This window comes from Cebus imitator, unplaced genomic scaffold, assembly GCF_001604975.1.
Source record: "Cebus imitator isolate Cc_AM_T3 unplaced genomic scaffold, Cebus_imitator-1.0 Scaffold122, whole genome shotgun sequence".
In the NCBI taxonomy this organism is placed as follows: domain Eukaryota; kingdom Metazoa; phylum Chordata; class Mammalia; order Primates; family Cebidae; genus Cebus; species Cebus imitator.
This window is the reverse complement of record NW_016107437.1, coordinates 3,318,410-3,343,387: the sequence shown is the minus strand read 5'-3', so window position 1 is coordinate 3,343,387 and position 24,978 is coordinate 3,318,410. Positions and strand designations below refer to the sequence as shown.

The 24,978-nt window shown below is 49.7% G+C and overlaps 1 protein-coding gene and 1 long non-coding RNA gene across 5 annotated transcripts in view; one reads left to right on the top strand and one right to left on the bottom strand.

The window, feature by feature from the left end:
- LOC119472890 overlaps positions 1 to 4,694 on the top strand; it is an 85,286-nt gene extending 80,592 nt beyond the window's left edge. Inside the window, exon 3 of the long non-coding RNA XR_005202066.1 lies at positions 4,197 to 4,694. This is a non-coding gene — a long non-coding RNA (uncharacterized LOC119472890). The remainder of the gene's footprint in view (positions 1 to 4,196) is intronic.
- Positions 1 to 24,978, bottom strand: part of SNX29 (sorting nexin 29) — a 589,908-nt gene that overhangs the window by 32,649 nt on the left and 532,281 nt on the right. For all 4 annotated transcript variants that reach the window (XM_017540017.2, XM_037742524.1, XM_017540015.2 and 1 more), the window contains one exon: positions 12,973 to 13,112. In XM_017540017.2, coding sequence (XP_017395506.1) covers positions 12,973 to 13,112 — 140 coding nt within the window. The remainder of the gene's footprint in view (positions 1 to 12,972; positions 13,113 to 24,978) is intronic.

Genomic DNA, 24,978 nt, shown 5'->3' with positions numbered 1-24,978 from the left:
GGATGGCACCTGTAGGGGTGGGCTTTCCCTGTTTGTGTTCCCTGCCTTACAAACCCAGGCTGGCCCGCTGGTCCTGGGAGGAGGATGGAAGATCTGTGCCTCTTTCCCTTTCACAGCCCAGTTTTTCCATTCTTCCCAGTAAAGGCCATCCTGCCTCCACAGCCAGCCACTGATCACCAGGCACAGATGCCAGCTCAGCCAGCACAGGCTAAGCCCCCTAGCCCATGACCTGATGCATAAGCAATATGTTATTATCACATACCAGTATCATGCATGTTTGTTATACAGCAATGACATGGCAGGAGATAACTGATAACCAAACCGAGTAACCATTCTCAGTTATCACTCCCAGTTATCACTTTTAAAAGTGCAAGGGGAGGTTGGGCGCAGTGACTCACACCTGTAAGTCCAGCACTTTGAGACGCTGAGGTGGGAGGATTGCCTGAGGTCAGGAGTTTGGGACTAGCCTGGCCAACATAGAGAAAACCCGTCTCTACTAAAAATGCAAAAATTAGCCAGGCGTGGTGGTGCGCGCCTATAATCCCAGCTGAGGCAGGAGAATCACTTGAAGCCAGACAGGTAGGCTGCAGTGAGCCGAGATCATACCACTGCCCTCCAGCCTGGGTGACAGAGTGAGACTCTGTCTCAAAAATAAATAAATAAAAATAAAAAGTACAAGGGGAAATGGCAGAAAGCCTTGAATCTGCTTGACCCACTGAGAAGAAAGCTGTCCCCAAGATCAATTATACTGTGGCAGGACAGGACGATTTTGGTCTATAAATGGCAGTCAGTTTCTTGTATGCTATGGACACATCTCTCTGATATAGGAGATATTTTATTACTTGTTTTTTAAAGCAAATCCCACATAGGATGGAGGTCATTGTGCCGAAAATACCTAATCTGCTTCCCTTATTCCAAAGTGAAGTTTCAGATGTTCCAATGTTTAAAAATAAAAGACATGAAGTAGGGCAAGCAATTGTAATAATATCTAAGCTGCCAACTCAAATCATTTTGGGACTGAAGTGAGAGTTTGAAAAGAGAAGTAAAAAATACAGTCAAAATACCTTCCCTTTGAGAAGCTCCTAGCAGGTAATATTTCTTTTAATCCTCCCAACAAGCCTGTGAGATCTCTGCCACTATCCCCATTTTATAGATAGAGATGCTGAGGCAGAGGTCAAGTTCGCAAGGCTCCTATGTAGCTGAGCTGGAATTTGAGCCCAGGTCTGTTTTGCTCAAACTCTTGCTCTTTCTGTCATGTACCAAGCTGTTGATGACCTCCTGTGAGAAATTACTTACAGAGCTTTGGCTTAGCCACTGTCCTGAAATCTGACCATGTACCACACTAACCACTTTACTGCAGTGAAAAGAAGATCCATTATTTTGGGTGTTCCTGGCACTTGCAGTCTGGTCTCTCGGCTCAGCAGCTTAGGGCCTGGCCAGCGGATGGCATCTTTATGCTAACAAGATCCCAGAGTCCCAGCCTCTGAGATTGACCTGACCAACAGCTGGGAGGAAAGCGAGTGACCGTGGGTGGAGATAGAAGAAATCTACATTGTCTCCTAAACGTGCTCAAAGAATGTGCTTGCTGTGTGCTCCTCCAGCCCCCTATGACCTGAACATATCTTTTTTTTTTTTTTTTTGGGACAAGGTCTCACTCTGTCACCCAGGCTGGAGTGCAGTGATACGATCTTGGCTTGCTGCAACCTCTACCTCCCAGGCTCAAGCGATTCTCTTGCCTCAGCCTCTTGAGTAGCTGGGATTACAGGTGTGCACCGCCGCCATGCCCGGCTAATTTTTGTAGTGTAAATAAAGATGGGGTTTCACCATGTTGGTAAGGCTGGTCTGAAACTCCTGACCTCAACTGATCTGCGTGATTTGGCTTCCCAAAGTGCTGAGATTACAGGCATGAGCCACTGCGCCCAGCCCCCTGAACACCTCTTAACACCAGCTCTGCCCTGCATCTAAGGAACCCAGAAATTACTTGTGTACACTCCTGCTAGCAACAAAAGTGAACCCTGCTGCAGCCACAGCTAAACTAGTTAGTGCTTACACTGTGCATGGTGTGAGCTCTTCAACCTTCCGAGGTAGGGGCTATAATTAGTCCCATTTGACAGAGTGGAAAACAGAGGCATGAAGTCCCTAAAGGTTCTAATTCCAGATCATTTATATAGTAAATGGCACGACCTCGAGTCAAAACCAGGCCTGCATGGCTGCTGCCCTCCTCCTCACCAATGAGGCCATTCTGCCTGTACCTTTAATGTGAAAGTCATAAACAAGCCTTGCCCCCCAACCCAGACAGTATGGCTTGTTTGCTACTGCATTAGTAATTTCTCAATCTGCCTTCCCAGAACAAGCTAGTGAGAAAAACATCCTCAACTCTGTCACAGCAAATTCTCATATGTAAAAAAGAAAAACACAAACTCCTGTTCTTATTTAGCAAGCCGTGACCTGCTTTATCTTCTGAGTGACACTTGCTAAGCCAGCAGATTGAGCACTCATGGATGAGTGATGGGACCAAAGCTGGGCTTTGTTCACCCTTCTCTCTGGTCCAGGTAAAACATCCTGGGTGTGGCAGATGAAAGAAGACAAGGCGCTTGGCTCATGGGCAAACAAGGAATGGTGTTGAACAGGTATCAAAGACCCGTTTGCTCAGCTGGGGCCAAAGCTCTCAGAAGTTCCTTAACTCTCCCTAGCTCCACTTTGTAGCCCTTTCTGCAATTACCTCAAAGAAGAGGTGATGGGTAGCACCTTGGACAGTACCAATAGACCTCCCGTGGCCACAGCCGCAGCAGGGCTTACACAGTGGCTGCAGCCTCTATACTCTGAGGGCCTCCAGAGGAGAGACACAGTGGTGGAAGGCAAGTATGACCAAGCCTGGCTTCATTTCCTAGGGGCACAGAGGACCCACAGTTAAAATGCAAGACCTGGAAAGCCCCAGCCCCGAAGATATTTAGGAGTGCTCTTTAAGTGCTTCATGTTGGTGTGACAGTGACAAAGGGGAGAGGCTTGCCAATCATGCACACCCAGCTCATACTCCCCACACCGCCATGTCCCAGCTGTGAGACTATGGCTTGGCCACTTCAGTCTGTGAGGCTCAGTTTCCTTGTCTGGAAAAAAGGGACCGTAACACCAACCTCAAAGAAAGGATGTGCAAACTTAATTAATGAAAAGCCGGCCAGGTGCGGTGGCTCACACCTGTAATCCCAGCACTTTGGGAGGCCAAGGTGGGCAAACCACTTGAGGACAGGAGTTTGAGACCAGCCTGGACAATACGGTGCAACCCCATCTCTACTAAAAATACAAGAATTTACTGGGTGTGGTGGCACGCGACTGCAAACCCAGCTACTTGGGAGGCTGAGGCACGAAAATCACTTGAGCCTGGGAGGCAGAGGTTGCAGTGAGCCAAGATTGCACCACTGCACTGCAGCCTGGGTGACAGAGCCAACTCTGTCTGAAAAAACAAAGTAATGAAAAACTCTTGGCCTACTACCTGGACCCTGGCAGGTGCTAAATACACCTTGGTTTCTCCTCCCTCTGTCCTTCTTGACTGTTGAGTCCCAGGGCTTTGTAGCTGGTTTTATAAGACCCAGCGAGCCAGCTTCTCAGGCCAGGTCTGGGCTTCTCAACCTTGGCATTCCTGACGTTTGGGTCAGATAACTCTGCTGCACAGGGAGGAGGCTGTCCTGTGAGGTGTAGGATGCTCAGCACATCCCTTGCCTCTACCCACTAGATGCTGGTAGCACTGTCCCCCATGGTTGGGACAACCAAAAATGTCTGCATTCACTGCCAGCTGACCTTGGAACTGGGGAATAAGGCAAAATTGCCTCTAGTTAAAAACCAGAGGGACAGGGGCACAAGGAAACACACTTGGGTTTAGGAGGGCAGGGGGCAGTGAGTGACAGGGGAGTGGCAATACCAAGAGAAGCACAATCAAAGGTCCTCTGACAGCGCTCTGCAGGAACTCCTTCAGGTGAGTTTTACCCATGAACAGAATTTTGCTTTTTGAATTTAATAGGTGAGAATATCAGACTTTCTTTTCAACCCTACTAACCTGTGACCAATTCCCTTGAACTGACACAACTGCCCTCCAAAGACCCACTTTTCTTGGTGAGCTGCTAAAAGCCAAACAAACAAACAGAAAAACTAAAAACCGAAAACCAAACCCTCCATAGTCACTGGCTGTGTTCTTTCTACAGGTAACCAAGCGCAGCTGCTGACTACACAGAGAGGTCAAGAAGCAAAAGGAGCTGCCACAGAGAAGGTGTGAGAAACGCAGGACACCTCCCCAAAGAGCAGGGCATTTGGCTGTGTAGACTGGCCCTCTTTTTGGACACATCTTCCACATGGAATAAGAGGACAGGTGTGCAGGCAGTGCTCGGGCACTGAGCGGACATCACTTGACCAGGGATTAATCCAATGGACCCATTTCTCATGGAGCCCAAACTCTTCTGAGGACCTCAGTCAGAACTGCAGGGGCCGCTCTGCCCTGAGGCCTGGTGTTGGAGCTGTCCTGCTCAGCACCTTGTCATTGTGATCCCCTGAGGTCGGGTGGGATGCCCTGCTGCCCTCACCCTGCACTGCTTTGCATGTTAAACACATTTATGCACCGAAGTCCCCTTTTGCCCTGGAAGGCTTTTGAGGTACAGTGAACCCCATGCACGTCACAGATGTATTAAATAAAGGAGTTGCCAACCAACTTAAACATCAAGAGTTTAAATCAAGATGTGCATTTCTGCCACCTCTTGAGAAGGTCAAGGGTTTTTGTCTGGCTAGCCGCAGTCCTATATAATGGGAATCAACTGGGTGAGGAGTGCCTGATCCCTTTAGATAGGGCCTATGAGCTGCACTCCACACCACTCCCTGCTGACAATTCAATGGCTTAATTCGCTTATATGATATTCCCGGACCTACAGGCACCCGAGTGTCCCATGGAATCCCACTCGACAGAGGTGAATTCAGGGTGCCCGTTGATGCTGGAAGCTCACAGAACCAAGGCCCCAATTAGGGGTGTCAGTCCTGGTAGCGGGGTGTCTCCTCCCTCCAAATAATACACCTGGTTGATAATGACGAGGCTAAGAAAGTAAGAAATGAGGACAGCTGGCTGCAGTGGCCAATAGGCACTGCTCTCAGATGTCACAGGTCTGTCCAGGATCCCCTTTGCGGGGGATGGAGGGGTGCCACATTAGCATGTCGCCTCCTGTTGGTGTGCAAATGTGCATCAACATATCAGAAAAGGGGCCTAAGATTCCACGAGCCCAAACAGCCTCTTAGCCTCTAAGCTATCCCAGGACCCACAAACAGCGACTAGGGCTGCCTTTCCAGGCTGCAGATTCTGTAAAGTGCTCCATATCAGAATAAGCTGGAAAACACCAGCAAAGTGTCCTCCATGGCCTCAGATGGCTGCCAGTTCCAGAATCCAGTTCATTCAGAGAGAGGCCCTGCCTGGCAAAGCCGGCCGCATTTCTAAGCAGAGCTGTCGAGTTGAACCTGCCCCTCCCAGAGGTGTGATGTGGGCTGTGGCTTGCAAAGGCACCATCTCTTCCCCTTGCTGCCCTCGATGACTTGTTGGTGGCACTCTCCCCACAGAGGAGGGGCACAGGGATGCCACCACAGCTGCGCTGCGCCACCTGCTCCCTGGGTCCGCAGCCAACTCGGCATTGGTGGAGAAGGACAGCCTGCTATTCTTAACGCTCTAGGGCTAGGTGTTGATTCTACAGCTCTCTTCTGCAGGGGAAGGCTTCCCTGGGAGACATTCGCTCCCCTCACTAGGCTGACGAGGCTCTCTGGCTTTCCTGCCTCCCCCTGCCTCTGCCCCGTGGGCTCCAGGCCCCTTCCTTGTCCCTAGCTTCCATCTGAAGCCAACACCTCTTCCTGCCCTCTCTTTCCCTGGGAACCTGACCCGATCTCATAACCTCTGTGATCCCCCATATGTCAGCTAATTCCATGTTTTATATCGGGAAATCGTATCCCAAAGAGTATTTCCAAATTCCTGAGAGAGACTGGGATTTGAGATGATGAAGTCAGAATTCCTGAGTTCTCAGGAATTCTCCAAATCATGTTATTCTTAAACTATTACTAACAGCCTTCCCACGACTTCCTCATTATCATAGAAATCTAAAAGGATTTGCTTAATAATACTGAGTTTGGTAGGATTTGCAACAAACGACAGCCTAGAATGAACATCCAAATGCTGGAAAACACCAGCGAACGCTGTTGGGTGCTGCTGAAAGAATCACACATGTGCATCTCCTAGCGAGGCTCATGGCACTAGAGTCGGGTGTCCAGAATGCCAATTTAAGGACTTGCTGTGCTTCCAAAACTTGTTACTTCTTGGAATACCACTCACAGCAAGTACACAGTTTACATAAACATATTAGTATTTATTTGCAAGAATGATTCATCATTTGCAGGAGACAGGGCCAGGAACACACAGTTGGAACGTGGCATCAGCACAAGGCAATCCTGACAAATGAGATCGTGACCACGTCTCCCCCAGTGTTCCTGTCTTGTTTCCTACAAACGGCAACCCAGACTTCCAGCTCCGTGTGGTGACGCCTCCTGCTCGTGCCTCTGCTTGGTCGCTGTGGACTCCTCCAAGCCATGACTATCACACCTTAATTGCCATCAGAATGATTATAATACACTTCTCCAAACTCTTAACTGGGAAGCCATCCATTTCCTGTGACTTGAGATGGGAGAAAACATACATTTCCTGAGGCAGGTCTGGGAGAAACTGACACCTAAAGCCAGCTCAGAGGTGGCCATCCTAGGAGACATTCACTCTGCTTTCTCCTGGATCTGGGCCTGCCTTCAGGATGCAGATAGACCAGTGTCTGACCTCAATGCTTCTTTTTCATCTCATCTGCTCCCAAACAGGCATCCCCTCCTTGTCCCCTTGACCTCCCTGCCCCCAGATATTCGGCCTTGAAAACTTGGCATCTTCTGATACTCCCCTTCCATCGCCCCAGCTGGCAGCTTAGTCACCTACTTGAGTCTCACCGTCCTCATCCCAGAGGGTGGCAATGCCACCGCTGCCCCCTTGCCATGAGGACCAGGGAGCATGAGGACCTGACGGAGTAGGGCCCCACGTCCCCTCTTGGTAGGGCCTTCCAAACCCAGGTTCCCCTTTCCTCTTGGCCGTCTGGTCAGGCCCTCCCCACCTTCTATCTGAAACATCATGAGGGCACCCCAGCCCATCGCCCAATCCATCCACTACCCAATGCTGGTGTGCTCTTCGGAAAGCACAGCCTTGAGCTCATGCACCTGCAAGGGCTCCTGCCCCCAGAGACCAAGAGCTCCACCGTAGGTCCCAGCACGCCCTGACCCTAGGGCCAGCCGCCCTGTTCTCTAGCCACAGGGGATGACTCGGGGCTCCCTGCTCTTGCAGCTGTTCTGCATGCCTGGAGAGAATGGCTTCCCCTTTCATCCAGATCAAACCCTGTATATCAAATTGGTATAAGAGGGTGGGCTTTAGTGATGTTGGGTGAAATTTAAAAAGCACACACCCTCTAAGCCAGAATGGCTTCTAGACATAAAGTCTGTAGATCTACCTGCCAAAATGGGTATCCATTAAAATGTTTCAGACCACAGTCTGTGGGAGAAAAATCTGGAAACCACTTAACTGTTCAAGTACAGCAAGGGTGAAATAAATTATGCAACACCCATTACAGTGGATACTTTTAGCCTTTAGAAGTCCTGAGAGAGTTTTATTAAATTAAGAAAGGCAGCTGGGTGCGGTAGCTCATGCCAGTTACCCCAACACTATGGGAGGCCGAAGCAGGTAGATCACCTGAGGTCAGGAGTTTGAGAGAAGCCTCGCCATGGAGAAACGCTGCCTCTACTAAAAATACAGAAATTAGCAGGCGTGGTGGCAGGCGCTTGTAATCCCAGCTACTCGGGAGCCTGAGGCAAGAGAATTCGCTTAAACCCAGAAGACAGAGGCTATAGTGAGCAGAGATTGCGACAATGCACTCCAGCCAGGGCGACAAGAGTGAAACTCTGTCTCAAAAAAAAAAGGCAAATTGTAGAACAGTGAAGTTTGTATTTGACTTATGTAAGTACTGATGATTTCTATTATATAAGAGACTTGACAGTGATTGCAGGAATAGGTGTGAACGGCGGGCCTCATCTTCTATCTTTCTGTAGTGTTTCACGGTTTTTTCCACACTAGAAGTTCATCACTTCCCCTAACGTATCTGCTCCCCACAATTGCCGTCCCTGAGGCTCCCTTTCTGCTGGTAGGAACAGTTACACACATATGGTGCTTTCTGTGTGTGATGTGGTGTTCTAAAAGACCACTTTCCTCCTAAGTGGCAGAGCCAAAGACTATTACTGACTCCAAAATCAACACCATGTGTTCCATGTGGCTCCTACGGGGTCTCAAACTCACCTGCCTTAGAGGGCCAGGTGGCTGATGGAAGTCAGCAGAGCAGGCCAAGGGGAAAAGCAAGAGGCAGTGGTTGGAACGGTGCCAAACTGGGACATGCTCACCCATGGAAAGTCACACACACTGACATTGTATTTTAACACACACCTAACCAGGAGGCCCGCAGGTCTGAGCTCTCTTGCACAGCATCACCACTCCTTCCTGGCAACTGAGCAATGTTTCTATGAGACTGGAAGGTTCTGGCCAGTCCACAAAGCAAGGGAAGTCAAAAGTTGCTACTTCCTGTTAGCAACGACTTGCAAAACAGAAGGTCTCAGCTTAGGTTCAAGTGGCCCCTGGCAGTGCACAGGTCAGGGCATGGCATCACTGAGCTAAATGTAACCTGCTCACTGGGAGAACACGGCAGCAGCTCGTATTTCAGCAAAAAAAGGATCTATTTCACAACTCTAAGAGAGAATGCAGCAGCAAATGGGGGCGGGGGTGGGGGTGTGGGAAACTGAGACCGGGTTTTCTACTGAAAATCTAGTTGGGAATTTGTGCTGTGACCTACATTACTCTGCCACCTTCCAGGCCCCTAACTTTCTCTCTCCTCAAGGAGTAGCAGAACATAATGTATTTTCCAAAGTTAAATTACTCTGCAGAAAAACATTTTAATAATGTGCTAAATGACAGCACGGCAAAGCACTGAAACTGTCGCTGATTTGCGGTCCAGTACCACTGAGCCAGTCCAAGCCTCCCTCCATGAATGGCACCTCACATCTTCCTGGGTATCTCTGCCATCTGCCAAGTGTCACGTCTCTCAGTAACCACCCTTTCCCCAAATGTCAGACGATGAACACAACATGGGGCTTCCAAAAGATGTAGGTGTGGGGAGGCTGGCACTCATCTGACTCTGGTCCCCACCTGGGCCACACTAATACACAGAGTTCAAAATAGAAAAGAAATGCCCCACTTCCCACCGGCCTACTTTCCAATTCAGAGCTGGCATTAGCAAGGGAGGCAATGGGAGGCAGAGAGACTGGGAGGAAAAACTCAACCTGCCGATTCTTCAACTCTTAGATTTGTGCAGATGGCAGATTACTTAGAAGTCATGATGCCCCTGGAGAACACAGTGAAATATGGACACCTAAAATGGAATTAAAAAATGGAAGCATGTATGTGAAAGCAGGTCCTGTCTAAATGTAATACTGGACTAAAAGTTTGAAGTAATATTTGTGGGGAAAAACACAAGCAATTTCTACCCACTGGGTTTTATCTTTCCTGCCTACCTTCTCAGCTCCCAAACCAGAATGAGACCACCATTCCTGAAATTAACCAGATGCCCCATTCATAGAACATGCAGGACCACAGTGTGCAAGCCAAATGCATCATGGGTCATGTGGTGTGTCCGCAAATTCAAATGGAGGAGCTGTGCGAGCAGCAGGGAAGAGCCAGGGCTGCAAACTCCAGAGCCAGGTGGTAATGCTGGCGAGTAATCCACCCAAGTGTATGACATAACAAGGGCAAGAGCATGGTAGGGGAGGCTGGCTCAGTGCCCAGGAGACAACAGGAGTTGGGAGCTCGGTGGACATGGGGCACCCAAGTGCGGGAGAGTAGGGGAATGGGGCTCTGACCAATTCTTCTGATTTTTCTAGAGAAGCTGGGCATGGTGGCTCACGCCTGTAATCGCATCGCTTTGGGAGGCTGAGGCGGGTGGATCACCTGAGGTCAGAGTTTGAGACCAGCCTGACCAACGTGGCGAAACCCCATCTCAACTAAGAAAACACAAAACTTAGCTTAGCATGGTGGCACGTGCCAGTAATCCCTGCTACTCAGAGGGTGAGGTGGGAGAATCGCTTGAACTCAGGAGGTAAGGGGTTGCAGTGAGCCAAGATTGTGCCACTGCACTACAGCCTGGGCAGCAGAGTGAGACCCTGTCTCAGAAAAAAGAAGCTTGACATCTGGATTTTTTAATCTGACACCTTCTAATTTTTTGATGTTGGCAAGTACTTCATTAAGAAAAATAACAAAACAAAACCCCACTATACTGGCTAAATAAAACAAGTTGGAGAACCAGACTCAGTCTGCAGGCTGCAGGCTTCCCACCTACAGCCCCAAAACATGGGCTATGGTGCCAAACACCCTAGGATCGTCATGTGCTGGGTGGGGACCCCAGGATCAGCCAGGTCACCCCTCTGAGCTTCACTTTCTACAGCACTATGAAATAGATTTATATAATTACATTGTAATTATGAAGTATCATAAACCCTGAGAGGTTGTCAGTTTGATGGCAACTTTGTAAGACTCCACCTAATAAAATGGAGCTACGGGGCCCACCTCATTGGCTGTCCAGAAGATGAGATGAGATGGATGCTGTGAAATGTGGGGCACCCACAGGAAAGTGGGGGGTCCTCTCTTTAATGAACAACCCAGTTATATTCAGTGACTCAAATGGACTTATCACATCCAAAATCAACATTTGAAAGAACCAAGGAGAAAATCTGTGAAGATTTATAAGAATAATTACGCTATGGAGGTTTATTTCCTTAGCCAGGAGATTTTTGTTTTGCTTTGTTTTGTTTTAACCAGAAATCTCTCAGGCTCGGCTTTCCAGCTGAGACAGAAGTCTCGCTGCTTTCTGTGGGCTGCACATGGAGAAAGGACATGATCCCGTGGAGATTCACCAGCTCCAGCAAGGTTTGGTTGCAGCTCATCCATCATTACCCAGAATGAAACAAGCTGCACAGTCTAACCTGTAATCCCATCCTACTCAGAAAGGAAGAAGAAGAAGGGGGCAGTGTGATTTGGAACAGTGAGGAACGCCAAAGAGCTTTTAGTCAAAGAACTGTTTAATTTTACCTGGGGTCTAGACCAACACGTAGTCAAAATTCTAGCATCAATGCTGTGTCGTTTGCCACAGTCTCCCACTGAAATTCTTGTTTTTTTTAAAGTCTATAAATTGGACCTTGTGTTCTGTGTGCTAATTAGGCACAAAAGGTTTCTCTCTCAGTGCTGACTGATGGCAACCAGCAGGGCTGAGATTCACAACACACTGAGAGGCTCCCATTAACGTACAGTTTTTACAATTCGGCAGATGAATGTTTGGGAAACACTGGACTGGAGATGCCTGTGCTGCTGGAGCCAGGCGGGGGTGAGGGCGGCGGGGAGGGGACATCAACTTGCAGACAGGGCAGAGCCTCCTGCTCACACTCTCAGCAACAGCAGCATCTTAGGAGCAACTTGCTAACTCCATTTTCACTAGGGAATTCAGTAGATGCGCAGTGACTCAGCGAGAGGCTAATTCCCCATGCACCCCGGGCCAGGGGGCTGTCTCTAAGAGAATGAGAACTCACGTGATCTATCATGGCCATTTCCAAATACTGAGATCAAAGCCCTGGTATCACAAATAAAAGGAGAATAGGAAAATACAGTGCTCTAGATACTGTCTTCTATTCAGGATAAAAAGATACCTGTTATCACAGGGAGCACAAAATGATGATGTCTTCTCAAAGAAACCCCCAAACAATTAGAAAATCTAAGCGACCATCTTGGAGACAATTTCAAAAGACCTAGGCAGGGAAGAGGGGCAGCTGCTGATGTCTATCTGGATGGTAATGCGGGACACACCCCATAGACAGAAGCACACCCCATAGAAGCTGACTCCCAAAGGTGCACCCCACAGAGAGGAGGAGAAATCAGCCCTCTGTATGGAACCCAGCATCACCATCAGAACAACTGTTAAAGAGCTACAGTGATGAGAAACTCTTATTTTATCCCAGCAAATCACACCGACCCAGACCAGTGCTTCTGGAATGATGAGTCCCAACCCCACTGTTCTTGTCTGTATGTGCCTGCCACCACGTTCAGCTAATTTTGGCATGCCTGGCTACTTTTTGCATGCCCAGCTAATTTATGTATTTTTAGTAGAGATGGGGTTTCACCATGTTGGTCAGGCTGTCTTGAACTCCTGACCTCAGGTGATTCACCTGCCTCAGCCTCCCAAAGTGCTGGGATTACAGGCGTGAGCCACCATGCCTGGCCTGAAGCAGAATGCTTTTCTAAGTGCATAATATGTAAATTCCTTTTTTTTTTTTTTTTTTTTTTTTAACTTTTACAAGAGAGAAGAAGGCAAGCAATTTAGGTCTATTAATATTAACGTTCATTTTAAGTAATACTCATATAAAGATAATCTAAGTTAATACTGGTAGGAGTCTGGGAGAACTTTTCCTTGGGTTCATCATCCAAGTTTGAGAAACACCGACACAATTTGTTTTAGTTTTGGAGTATCTATGGGCTGCACAGAAAATGAATCTTTCCTTGATTGAAACGTGTGAAAGTATAAAATCACAAAGCCCTGAGTTTATCTGTGAGCCTCAAATCAACAATGCCCATTTGCAGGCCTGCTCTCTTCCCATCTCTTTAGAAGCTCCAAAGCCTGAGGTCTGGCCTCCATTCCATCTCAGCACCTGAAACAGCCCCTGGAGCTCGCCTGGGTCCCCTGGCGATCAGGGCATCACGGAGGACCCTGTGCTCCCCGACCTTCCAAAGAGACCAAGAAAGCAGCGCCGGCAGGGCTGGCGGCGCGTGCCCACGGGAGCGGTACTTACACGAAGAAGGGCATCAGCTGGATGAGAGTCTCTTTCTTGGGGCTGGCGGCAAACTCGGGGACCATCTGGATGACTTTGTTCATGACGCTACGCAGGTAATTCTGGAGCTGCTTTCTGCGTTCCTCAACAAACTTGGCATCCTGGGGAAACAAAACACATCTTCCCTCAGGTATGTGTTCCTCACCTGGTCAGAAACGACCCCGTACAACAGGCAATTATCCATCAGAGCCATCCAGACAGCCAGCATTTATTGAGTCACTGCCTTGCACAAATGGGCCCTAAGCCCTTACACGTATTATTACATGTAATAACAAGAAAGATGCTCATTATATTATGATTAGGTGGAGGAAAAGCAGGTCCAAGACCTATAGCTGGTGTGTTCCCATTCAAATGGGACAGTTATTTAAGAGGCACCAAAATGTGCCAAATGTGGTGCTGGGGGCCAGGGGAAGAACAACAAACACCAATTGTCACTGCTATGGCTTTCATGGAGTTCACAGGCCAGATAGGAGACACAAATAAATCCAGTGAGTGCACAGGTCAGCAGGTAATTATTAATCACACTGAATAACACTCCAGAGCATGGGCTTAATTTTGGCTTCAGGGGAGTTTCTCAAAATACAAATCAATTGCCACTGATTAAGAAAGATATTTTATTAGCATTTCTGTATTCTCTTGACAAACTAGGGTGAATGGTAGCGTGGTCCCACCCATAGGGCCATACCAGGCTGGGCTGAGCTATGCAGTGTGGCCCCAGAAGGAAGGCACAGGTACCCAGGTCTGAGCAGGTTCCACCACTCAGTGAACAGGGGCTCTGTGCTCTGGAAGCCCCTCACTCATCCTGCAGACCCCATGCCACCCCACCCCTGTGTCTGCTTGGTGTTTGCAGACAGGGCCAGCTTGCTAGGTGTGCAACCCATGCTGTCACACAGTCCACACGGGGACTGCGTGGTGATCTGCTGCCCACCTGGAGATTCTCATTAATTTGGAAACAGGTGCTCCACACTGCACGTTGGCATGGGCCCCACATATTCCATAGCCAGTCCTGCTCTGTGCATCTGTGCTAAAGACACCCTGGGCAGTGAGCGTGGGCGCCAGGAAAGGCTGTCTCTGAGAAGGTGATGCTCCTTCTGGACTGAAGACCAAACAGGGTGAAGAAACAAAGAGCTGAAAGAGGGCAGTGGAGGAACGGCATCCTTCCAACCTCACAGAACACGAGGAGGAATGTTCTATGAAAACGGCACGTAGCCAACGAGGAACAACAGTCTGCGGCGGGCCTCGGGACCTCGCCCAGGAGGCCCCACAGATCGGGTGGGGCACTCGTCTCTGCTCTTCCTGTGCAGGGACAAAGCGGCCCAAGGTAGGGGCTCAGTTACAATCTGTCGAACCTAGAAAAGCCACCTAGCACCACGTGCCCTGGTCTCTGATGAACAGCTCCCACATGCCAGGCACAGTGGCTCATGCCTGTAATCCCAATATCTTAGGAGGCCAAGGCAAGAGGATCGCTTGAGCCCAGGAGTTTGAGACCAGCCTGGGTAACACAAGGCCCAATCTCTACAAAAAACTGAAAAAAAGTAGCTGGGCATGGTGGTGTGTACCTGTAGTCCCAGCCACATGGGTGGCTGCAGCTGGAGGATTGCTTAAGCCTGAGAGGTAGAGTGCACAGTGAGCTATGATCACACCACTGCATTCCAGCCTGGGAAACAGCTAGATTCTGACTGTATTAGTCCATTCTCACATTGCTATAAAGAACTACCTGAGAATAAGCAAATTTTTTTTTTTTTTTGAGATGGAGTCCTGCTCTGTCACCCAGGCTAGAGTAAAGTGGTGCAATCTCGGCTCACTGCAACCTCCGCCTCCCAGGTTCAAGCGATTCTCCTGCCTCAGCCTCCCAAGTAGCTGGGACTTCAGGTGCATGCCACCAAGCCCAGCTAATTTTTGTATTTTTAGTAGAGATGGGGTTTCATCATGTTGGTCAGGATGGTCTCGATCTCCTGACCTCGTGATCTGCCCATCTCAGCCTCCCAAAGTGCTGGGATTTCAAGTGTGAGCCACCGTGCCCGCCTATAAACCACATTTTCTTTATCCATTGACATCTGTGATATCTTCACTCATGTTCCATTCTCAGAGCTTTCCCTGTCCTTACAACAAATCCAAGGCTGGTCGCTGAATTTCAGAAAGGTGGGGAAGTTGCACAAAGGGTCAAGACCAGGAGGTGGCTGAGCAGGGCCTTCCATCAGGCGGCAGGGACAGCCTCCCCCAATACAGAAGACAACTTTCAACCTTCGGAATAAAAACGCACGGGTTCCTCTACAGCAGGCTTCCCCAAAGCAGGGTTCAGTTCTCTGAAATTCTACTTCCAGGTTGGCTTTAGTAGAAGCCATTTACCGTGGGAAGAGGAGGAAGACTGGCCCCTGGGTGCAGGTGCGGGTGGGGCTGCCTCACTCATCCTCCGCCCCTGACTTTCCCTCAGGTCTCACTCTGACCCTAGCGGGGCATACACCATGGCCTGAATCACAGCATAGGACTCGGTAGAATGTGATCTGAGGAGTGTGGAAGATTCCAGAATAATTCATGGAAGGCTATATTCTTGCCTGTGACTGGGTTTTTTGTTACTTTTTTTTTATTGTAATTTTTTTTTTTCTTTGAGACAGAGTCTCGCTCTATCGCCCAGGCTGGAATGCAGCGATGGGATTCTGGGTTCAAGAGATCCTCCTGCCTCAGCCTCCCGAGTAGCTGGGATTACAGGCGACTGCCACCATGCCTGGCTAATTTTTGCATTTTTAGTAGAGACTATGTTGGCCAGGCTGGTCTTGAACTCCGGACCTCAGGTGATTCACCCACTTTGGCTTCCCAAAGTGCTGGGATCACAGGCATGAGCCACAACACCTGGCTGAACAATTCTAAATATGGCAAAAAGCAGGGCAAATTTTAATGAATCCCTACAATACTTTCTCCAAAAACTCTTAACTCTTTCCCGTATTTATGTCACAATTTTTACCTTCTTGCTAAGGTATTTGAAGGTAAATTATAGTCATGACATTTTACTCCTAAATACTTCAGCGTGAATTTGTGAAAAATTAACATTTTCCCATTTAACCACAATGGCATAATCACCTCTAACAAAATTCATGACGACTTGGTGTTATCTAAGACCTCGCCCATGTTGAAACGTTTTGAGTTTTCAAATGTGCCTGCTGCTTGTGGAATTTTACAAGAGGAGTTACAGTACACCTCTTTATCTATCAGTTCTTTAACAGGTTGAATTCAATACTGTTCAGATTGGATTCCCCTGGGGATCACACGGGTTCTGACATTTTGGAGAATACGGTGCCACCGTTTTCACCATAAGCTGCTCACAGAGGTCCACAGACTAAATGCGACCCACAGGTATGTTTTTGTATGGCCTGAGCAATGTTTTGAAACATTAAAACCAAGAGATTTCTCGGTAAAACCCAGATTTCTGGCTTCCTTTTAAATAATGAGCAGCCTTGCCAGTGGGTAGAGGCTAAGCCAGGAGCGCCTCAGTAGCGGGCCACATAATGCTGTCACTCTGCCCAGCCTGCTCCCCTGCCTGGCAGCCTCCGTGGGCCCGGGCATTTGCAAGCCCTGATTTATACCCCTTGCACAGGCAGTATGATCAGCTGAGGCCCTAGAAATGCATCCCAGAGGCTACACTGCATCTACTTCACATCACAAGGTGTCATTCCCTGAGGCTGTCAGAGACCTGCAGTACCATTTACCGGCTCTGTGGGAACCCATCTAAATCCCCTGGAATCTCAGTTTCTCATCTGCAAGATGGCGACAGGGTAGCACCTACCCCACTGGTGATAACCCAGGCTCAGCACCTGGTAGCCAGCATGGCCTGCCAGGCCTGTGGCAGGTGCTGATGATCCATGGGTGTTTAACTGGGATCCTTTTCCTCGAGAAGTTTAAACATGCACAAGTGGGTGGGGACAGGCTGGGGCAAGTGTTGCAAGATAACGCTCATGTGCTCAGGGAAGCTCGCAGGGAGGAGTGTCTATGTTTGCAGGAGGGCTGGAGAGAGCGTTTCACTCTGGAGAGGCAGCCTCTGAAGTTGGCACTTTAGCTGGCTCCTGGAGGAAAGGTGTGTGGCCATTGCCTGGTCAAGGTGGTACCCTCAGAGTCGGGGAAAGGCATGCCATATGGAAGGAACAGCAAATGCACAGAAGAAATCCCAGGCAGAAAGAGCTTGGCTTGCTGGAATAGGAGAGGGCAGCCCCTGTGGCTGGGTTTAGAGGTTCCAGAGGTGTAAGACTGCAGTGTCAGCGGCAGTAAACCAAGCAGAGCCATGCAGACCAGAGAACAAAGCCAGAGAGAGGTGGGAGGCCGATGATCTGATAAACACTGAGAAGGAATGCTTGGAGGACAGTAGGGTATAGGCAGCTTAGGCAGAGAGCTTTCAAACTTCTATCATGACGCTCTGCCGCTGGAATTCTTCAATGGCTCCCATGCACTCTGTCTACCTCCCAGCATGCACAACTAAACTCCTAGTGCGGCTCAGGGGAATCTCTCGATCTGACCTCAGCATGCCTTACCAACCTCCCTGCATGTCACCTTCTCCCCAACGCCTCCCACCCCCACCCTCACCAACACTGTAATATATCAGCAGCCCCAAGTTTATTTTCATGTTCAGCACAGTCTCCTGATGTCTCCCGTCTCTATCTGGGATGTCCCCCTGTCCCAGAAGGCCTTGCCATTGCAGTCTTTGCTCGTGTGCCACCACCTCCGATAGACCTCTCGGGACACGCCAGTGGAGGTCACCCAGGCCCTCTCTGATCCAGTGCTCATTCTCCTTTCTTCAAAGCACTCGTTACTTCCCGGATGGTCTCATTCCTTCACTGCAGGCCTCTTGCTCCCCCACCTCCCTTGCTAGACCAACCGTCTGCCTGGTTCATCCCTTTACCTCCAGAGCCTAACACAGTGCCTGGAGATCACAAGAAGCTCCATACACATTTTCTGAAAGAATAAATAGTTGTTGGGGATAAAACCAGGGGAGGCAAGGCAGGCCGCAGGGAGAATGACCTGGAGGGTGTTGCCAAAGTCCAGAGAGAGATAACAAAGACACCTGGTGGCAGAGTGGACAGACTGGCCTGGAAGCCAGCTCCCTGGTTCCAAAGAGAGCTGGACACTAGGGAGGGAGGGAGTGAAGATGGGGAACTAGGCCTTCAGAGGCCCTGTCTGTCACATGGGGCTCCCAGGAGGAGATGGGGTAATCAGGAAAGGCCCTAACACTCTGAGGAGTGTCCAGGTCTTAAAGCGCCATGAGGGATCTATGAGTTTTCTGCTTGGGCTTCTGGAGCAGTAGCCAAAATTCAGATGAATAGCCACACAATTGGAGGCAGGCCCAGAGCAGAACCTGCCAGACTCCCCTGGGGGCTGCCTAATGAGTCCTCGCCGCCCGCCAGTGGCTTGGCTGCCACTCTGTGCAGCATCCCCATCATAATACCACCGTCAACTACGCCTGAGAGCTACTCACGGATGGCACTGGGAGTTGGTGCTTGCTTTCGAAAAGAACACTCAGGACAACTTTAATAAGAGTATTTTTCTTCCTTCCAGAAAAGGTTAATTTTATTTTGAGCTTCAGAAAGATAAAGATATCATCAAATGAAGAACACCTATTTTTAAAATGATAGAATGCTGTGAACAAGACGACAAGGCTCCTGGAATCAATGCTCAGGTCCCGCCCCCTGCATATCCCGGAATTTTAGTGCATCTTTGCAATATGGGTCCCGCTCCCCAACGGACCCTTCCCCAGGAGCTGCACTTCATGTAAGCTACAGGACAGAGGTGATTCTGCATTTCCAAAGTTCTTTTTCTTTTTATCAAGGAACATCAAGGTATTTTGTAAAATAAAAACATCTGGTCTATGGGAACTAGCAGGCAGTTCAGCCCCTTAAGAGACACCTGCCTCAGAGTCAGCTGATCTTATAACTCGTCACTGACTAGAGCATTCTAGAATGTGGACTAGACGACCAAGGACTGCAGTCACAAGGCCTCCTAGCTATGAGATTCCATCCTACACTTTTTTTTTTTTTTTTTTTAAACAGGGTATCTTGCTGTTGCCAAGACTGAAGTACAGTGGTACAATCAGGGCTCACTGCAGCCCTGACCTCCTGGGCTCAAGCAATCCTCCTGCCTCAGTCTGCAGAGTAGCTGGGACTACAGGTGCACATATCATGTCTGGCTAATTTTTAAAGTTTTTGTAGAGATGGGGTCTCACTATGTTGCCCAGGCTGGTTTTAAACTCCTCGGTTTAAGTGAACCTTCCTCCTCAGCCTCCTAGAGTGCTGGGATCACAGGTGTGAGCCACTACGCCTGGTCTCACACCCATTCTGATGAGACTGGCTCACCAACCCCATTTCTTCTTTCTGGGAACAAAGACAGACTGGGCTTCCCAGTATGCCTTGCAATTAGACGGGAGGCACAGGCTGACTTATGGTTACTGTAAGGTAAGGGGAGTTGGGGCAGGCCACATCCAGGCCCAGCCAAAAAATGGAAATCCCCTGTAGTCCTCCCCTCCCCCGATTCCCTTTCCCCTTACTCTGGGAGCTGGAGCCCACATGTGGAGAAAGGAGGAGGCGCCTGATCTGCACTAAACCATGACCTGAATGAGAAGTTAACTCACCGTGTGCCATCAAGTTACAGATTTACGCCTAAGCTGGTTACCGGCACTCGTGTTAGTTGTGCTGGCTCCTGCATGGCTAACTCAGTGACTATCTGCCACATGCCTGCGTATGTTCGAGGTGCTGTGCCTTGACGGAATGTACTGGCAAACATATGTGGCCCCTGCCCTCTGGAACTTAGATCCAGTAGGGCCAACAAGCAGATACGTGAATATACCACGACGAGGGCTGGAACAGAGATAGACTTGGCTTGGGTGGCTAGGACAGCAAAGCACCCATGAGGAGGTGACTTTGGAGGTGAGACCTGAAGATTCAGAGGAGGCAATGCAGGAAGCAGAGAAGCCAGCCAGGACGCTGCTGCAGGCATTCAGGCAGGAGATGCTGGCGGCCGCGGGAGGCAAGGAGAAGCGAATGGGTTTGAGTTCTATTTCAGAGCTTACTGATCTATTTCAGGGGTGACTTGCTGATGGGCTGCAATCATTCACTCATTCAGCTATCCAGTCAAATATATTCATTTGTGGATTCATTCAGCATGCTTTCTTTGGGGGCCTACTGTGAGCCAGGCACTTCCAACAAAAAGATAAATGAGACCTGTGGATACTGCCTTTGTGGAACTGACAGTCAGCTGAAAAACACATGCAAACCAATCATTACAGAACAGTGTGGCAAAGCCATTACACACACCTGATGGAGGGCTACACAAGGTCTTCCACTGGGGAGTATGGGGTGAGGATGCCTGATCTGAATGGGGATCAGGGAGCCCTCCCAGAGGACTGTGCGGCATAATAACAACCATTGTCATTATTGGGAGCAGCAGCAGGAGGAGCCATTACTAGGAACATCTTTGGAGCACTTCCTCTGCCAGGCACTGGGCTAGGCACACCTATGCTTATGCATCACTTCCTTTCTTCTGAGCAGCCCATCGAGAGAGGGGCTCCCTCCTTCCCTCCCTTCTTTCTCTTAGCTCTCTTTTCTTCTCTTCTCTTCCCCTCTTTCTCTCTCTTTCTTTCTTTCTTTCCTTTGAGAAAGAATTTCACTCTGTTGCCCAGGATGGAGTACAGTAGCACAATCTCAGCTCACTGTAACCTCCGCCTCCCTGGTTCAAGTGATTCTCCTGCCTTAGCCTCCCGAGTAGTGGGGATTACAGGCGTATCACACCATGCCCGGCTAATCTTTCTATTTTTACTAGAGACAGGGTTTCACCATGTTGGCCAGACTGGTCTCAAACACCTGTCCTCAAGTAACCCACCCACCTTGGCTTCCCAAAGTGCTGGGATTACACACAAGAGCCACTGCTCCTGGCCAAGAAAGGGGTTTCTTCATGTTCCCAATTCAGAATAAGGAAGCTGAGACTGAGAGGTGCCCAGGTACACAGCTCCCCAGGGGAGGGGTGCAGACAAAATTGGCCCCAAGAGACCTGATTCCTTAGCCAGTGCCCTTATATCCACTCTGCTCTACGACAGTGGGAGAGAAAGGTGGCTCCACGGCAGGGAGGAGCCTGAAGATGCCAAAGACGGTAGCTCAGGGGGACCACAAGATTCAGGAGCAGAGGACGGGGAGCTGGGGCAGCCCTGGGAAGCCACACGGGAGAATCTGGATGCTACCCAAGGAGTGACAAGCATTTTAAGCCAGAGAGTGAGAATCAGCTATTCCTTCTATAAGGCTGAAAACAGCTCTCATGCTTCAGTTTTAAAAAGCCACTCTGTTTGATCCCTAGAGCATTGAAAGCCTGCCTTTCTTCTTTGAAGCGTTAGCCAGCTGGGAGGTGTGGATGCAGCTCATCTAAACCGCAGGCCCAATCCTGCCATCCTGGGATGCAGGGAACGAGCAACCGTCCAGGGCAAATCCATGCCAACCTGTGAACTCTGCTTTATAAAAGGGGGCGCCTGGGCTCCCAGCACCCAGGCCCAAGCAAGTGTTTCTGGGGAGCTCATTACACAGCTGCTAACTGGGAAGCTGATGAGAGAAATTCCTGTTACTGTGACTTTAAAAACTCTCGACAGAGACATCTGAGAGCAACAAACAGTCGGGCATGATGGGCCCTCCTAGCAGTGGTGTCCCAGACATCGCAGAGCTCCTTTTACCAGCTGCTGACTGGGCGCTTGTAGCAAAGTGTCACAAAGGAGTGTCACCTGATTAACTTGGGGAAAACAATGTAACTGCAAACTTAGAAGAGGAAACTGTTCCAATCCTTAAACTGGTACTTGGCCCCAAATATTCATGAGGAAGGTCCCGAGGCGCACATCTGGGCCAGCCAGCAGGGCAAGGGCTTGGCGGAGAGATTGGAACAGCCCTGCAGCCTGTTCACCAGGCCTTTCTCTAGGTGATCACTGTCTGAAATGTATCAGGCATGGATGAAATAGGGGAGGGATGAGGGCTTTATTTGAAGGTTTTTTACAAGGGCAGGGAAAGGAAGGAGAGTGCAGAGGAAGGCAGGGCAGGGAAGAGGGGAGGAGAGGAAGGAAGAGAAGCGAGTAGGGTTGCAGGGAGGGAGGGAAGGGGAGGGGAGAGAGGGCAGAGGAAGGCTGAGGAGAAGAGGGCAGAGCAGTTCAGGGCAGGGCAGGCAGGGGAAGGGAGAGATGGGGACAGGAGGGTAGGAGAGAGGAGGTCAGGGGAGGGGAGAAGAGGGCAGGAGAGGGGAGCTGGGGTGGCAGTACTGGGAAGGGGAGGGAAGAGGACAAAGCAGGGCAGGGGAAAGGCAGGCATGGTAGGGCAGGGCAAGGAAGAGGGAAGAAAGGTATGGGCGGGAGAGGAGGGGAGGTCAGAGGAAGGGAGGAAGAGGGAGGGCAGGGTCAGAGAAGAGGGGAGAGGAGAGAACTGAGGAGTGGGCACGCAGGATGGGATGCCTGTCAAAGGCACCCTTGGTAGGACTCCCCTCCCCTAAGCCTCTGCAGACACACTGCCTTGGAGGCCAAGGCCGCTGCCCGTCTGTGGGGATGAAAGGAGCAAGACCCTGTTGACTCTTTCACCCCAGCAACTCTACTCCACCACCACTGACCAAGAAAGTACTTTGGTGATAGACTGGGAAGGTGGGAGGAGGAGAAGAAACTGGCCTAGCCCTGCAGAGGCCATCACGCCCTCGATCCCTGCTCCCTGGACATTTATTGAGTCCACGGGATCTGATTCAGTTCTCCATCTAAGCAAACATCTCTTTGACTTCCGTTCTGTGTCAGGCTCTGTTAGAAGAGGCGAACAGCAGCCTGTTGTCCCTGAAGGCACTATGGTTGTCCCTGAAGGTCTATGGTTCATACATGCATTCCAGAATCCGTCAGGTACCCGTGGTAGAGAGAATCCATCAACCACCTGCATGTCCTTGGGGTGCCTGCCTCCCTCGAGTATTGCTTGTGAGTCCCACAGATGAGAGGGGCCAGCCAAGTGAAGAAGCAATGGAAAACTTCAAAGTGACCCCATGGGAGGTGGAAGGATCACTTGAGCCTGGGAAATCACGACTGCAGTGAGCTGACATCCTGCCACTGCACTCCAGCCTCGACAAGCAACAGAGACCCTGTCTCAACAAGAAAAAAAAAATCTATCTATCTATATTCCCTGGGTGTTCTGTGATGGATGTAACAGTGATGGGGAGAGTCAAGTTCCCTGCATGGTACTCAAGGGCCCTCACCATCCAGCTCCCACCTGCCTCTCCAGTCACACCCTCTCACTTGGCATGGCTTCACCCTCTGGACACTTTCATAACACCAAGGAGATGCTCACACCCCGGACTTCATCTTCAGGGTCCAACGTAAATGCTTCCCTACATCCCCTGGGGGATATCTGGTTCTTGCCTGTACCATGAAGCCAGACCCCACTGCAATTGGCCTCTTCTGTGAGACATCCTGACTCTCTCCCATCTGCTCCAAGGCCCTCCTCCTCATCGCTGTGTCCATCTTCAGTACCCAGTACAAGGCACACACTTCTCAGTGAAAGGTCACAGCTACTGTGAACCCAGTTGCTCCTAAGTGGCCCGGCCACTTCTTCTGCACTGCTCAACACTGTCCGGTGATTTCCTGCCCCACCTAGAACAAACTCCCAAGTTCTCAAGTCCCATAAAAGGCTGTGGGAGAGCCTGAGGCATTGAGCTTTTGAGATGTTACTCTAAAGTGGGGGGATGACAGATCACAGTCCCAAGCCCTGGGTGGCTCCAGTGGGAATTCCCATGAAAGCTCGGAGGCTGCACCACAGCACTCACTTGGTATCATTAAACTGTGCTACATGTTAGAACAGAACATGAAACCTGATCCCCCACCTACAGTGAGGATGTGCCCAAATCGAAACTTAACCGCAAACACAAGAAGGAAAGCATGTCTCTTTCAGAAAAAGAAAGGGGCTCCACATGGAGCTGAAGGCCCAGTCACACTCTCCTCACACGTGCTTCTTGTAGCAATAATCAGACCTTTATCACGATCTCCCTACATGCCAAGCACAATGTGAAGTGTTGACTTCCATTATCTCAGCATACCCTGCAACAGCTTCGTGAAATAGACAGTAAATCCCCATGTAGCAGATGAATAAACTGAGGCTCCAAAGGATTAAGTGGCTTCTCCAAGGTAACCCAGCTGAGCTCAGAGACGTGTCTACCTGAGTCCACCTGAGCTCAGCAGCATGAGGTTATCCTGCCTCTTAAGACCCAAGCATTCATGATCATAGGAAACCTGACGCTTTGCTGAAAACAGAAATGAAAAAATGGACTAGTCCTGCAGTTCAATAGGGCAAACCAAAATGCCAGAGTTCTAAAAACTTTCCTCCTGGAACAGCGATAAATATTTGTGTTTGGATGAAATCTCATCTTTTTATCTCAACAGAACTCCAGCCTTGAACCTGGGAGGCAGAGGTTGCAGTGAGCCGAAATGGCTCTTCTGCACTCCAGCCTGGGCAACAGAGTGAGACTCTGCAGGGGAATGCCTTTGCTCGAGAGATTGTATATGGCAGCCTGTCTCCCCACAGGCAGGAGCCCACCTGCGATGACTCATCTACCCTCCATGGTGCTTGGCACAGACTGGGCCCTCGGCAGGACACAACAGATGATTCCCATGGCAGGAAAGCTGTGGGCTCTATTGCAGCTAAAGCCTATTTTTTCTTTGTTTTTGACTTTGCAGCCAAGGGAAACTGCAGGCTGGATAGCTGGGGGTAGGGGGGGAGTAAGAAGAGGAGGAAAAAGGATAGTTCAAGCTTTTTTTTTTTTTTTTTTTTTTTTTGAGACAGAGTCTCACTCTTATGTCCACGCTGCAGTGCAGTGGTGCCATCTCGGCTCACTGCAACCTCTGCCTCTTGGGTTCCAGTGATTCTCCTGCCTTAGACTCTCAAGTAGCTGGGACTATAGGTATGCGCCATATGTCCAGCTAATTTTTGTCTTTTTATTAGA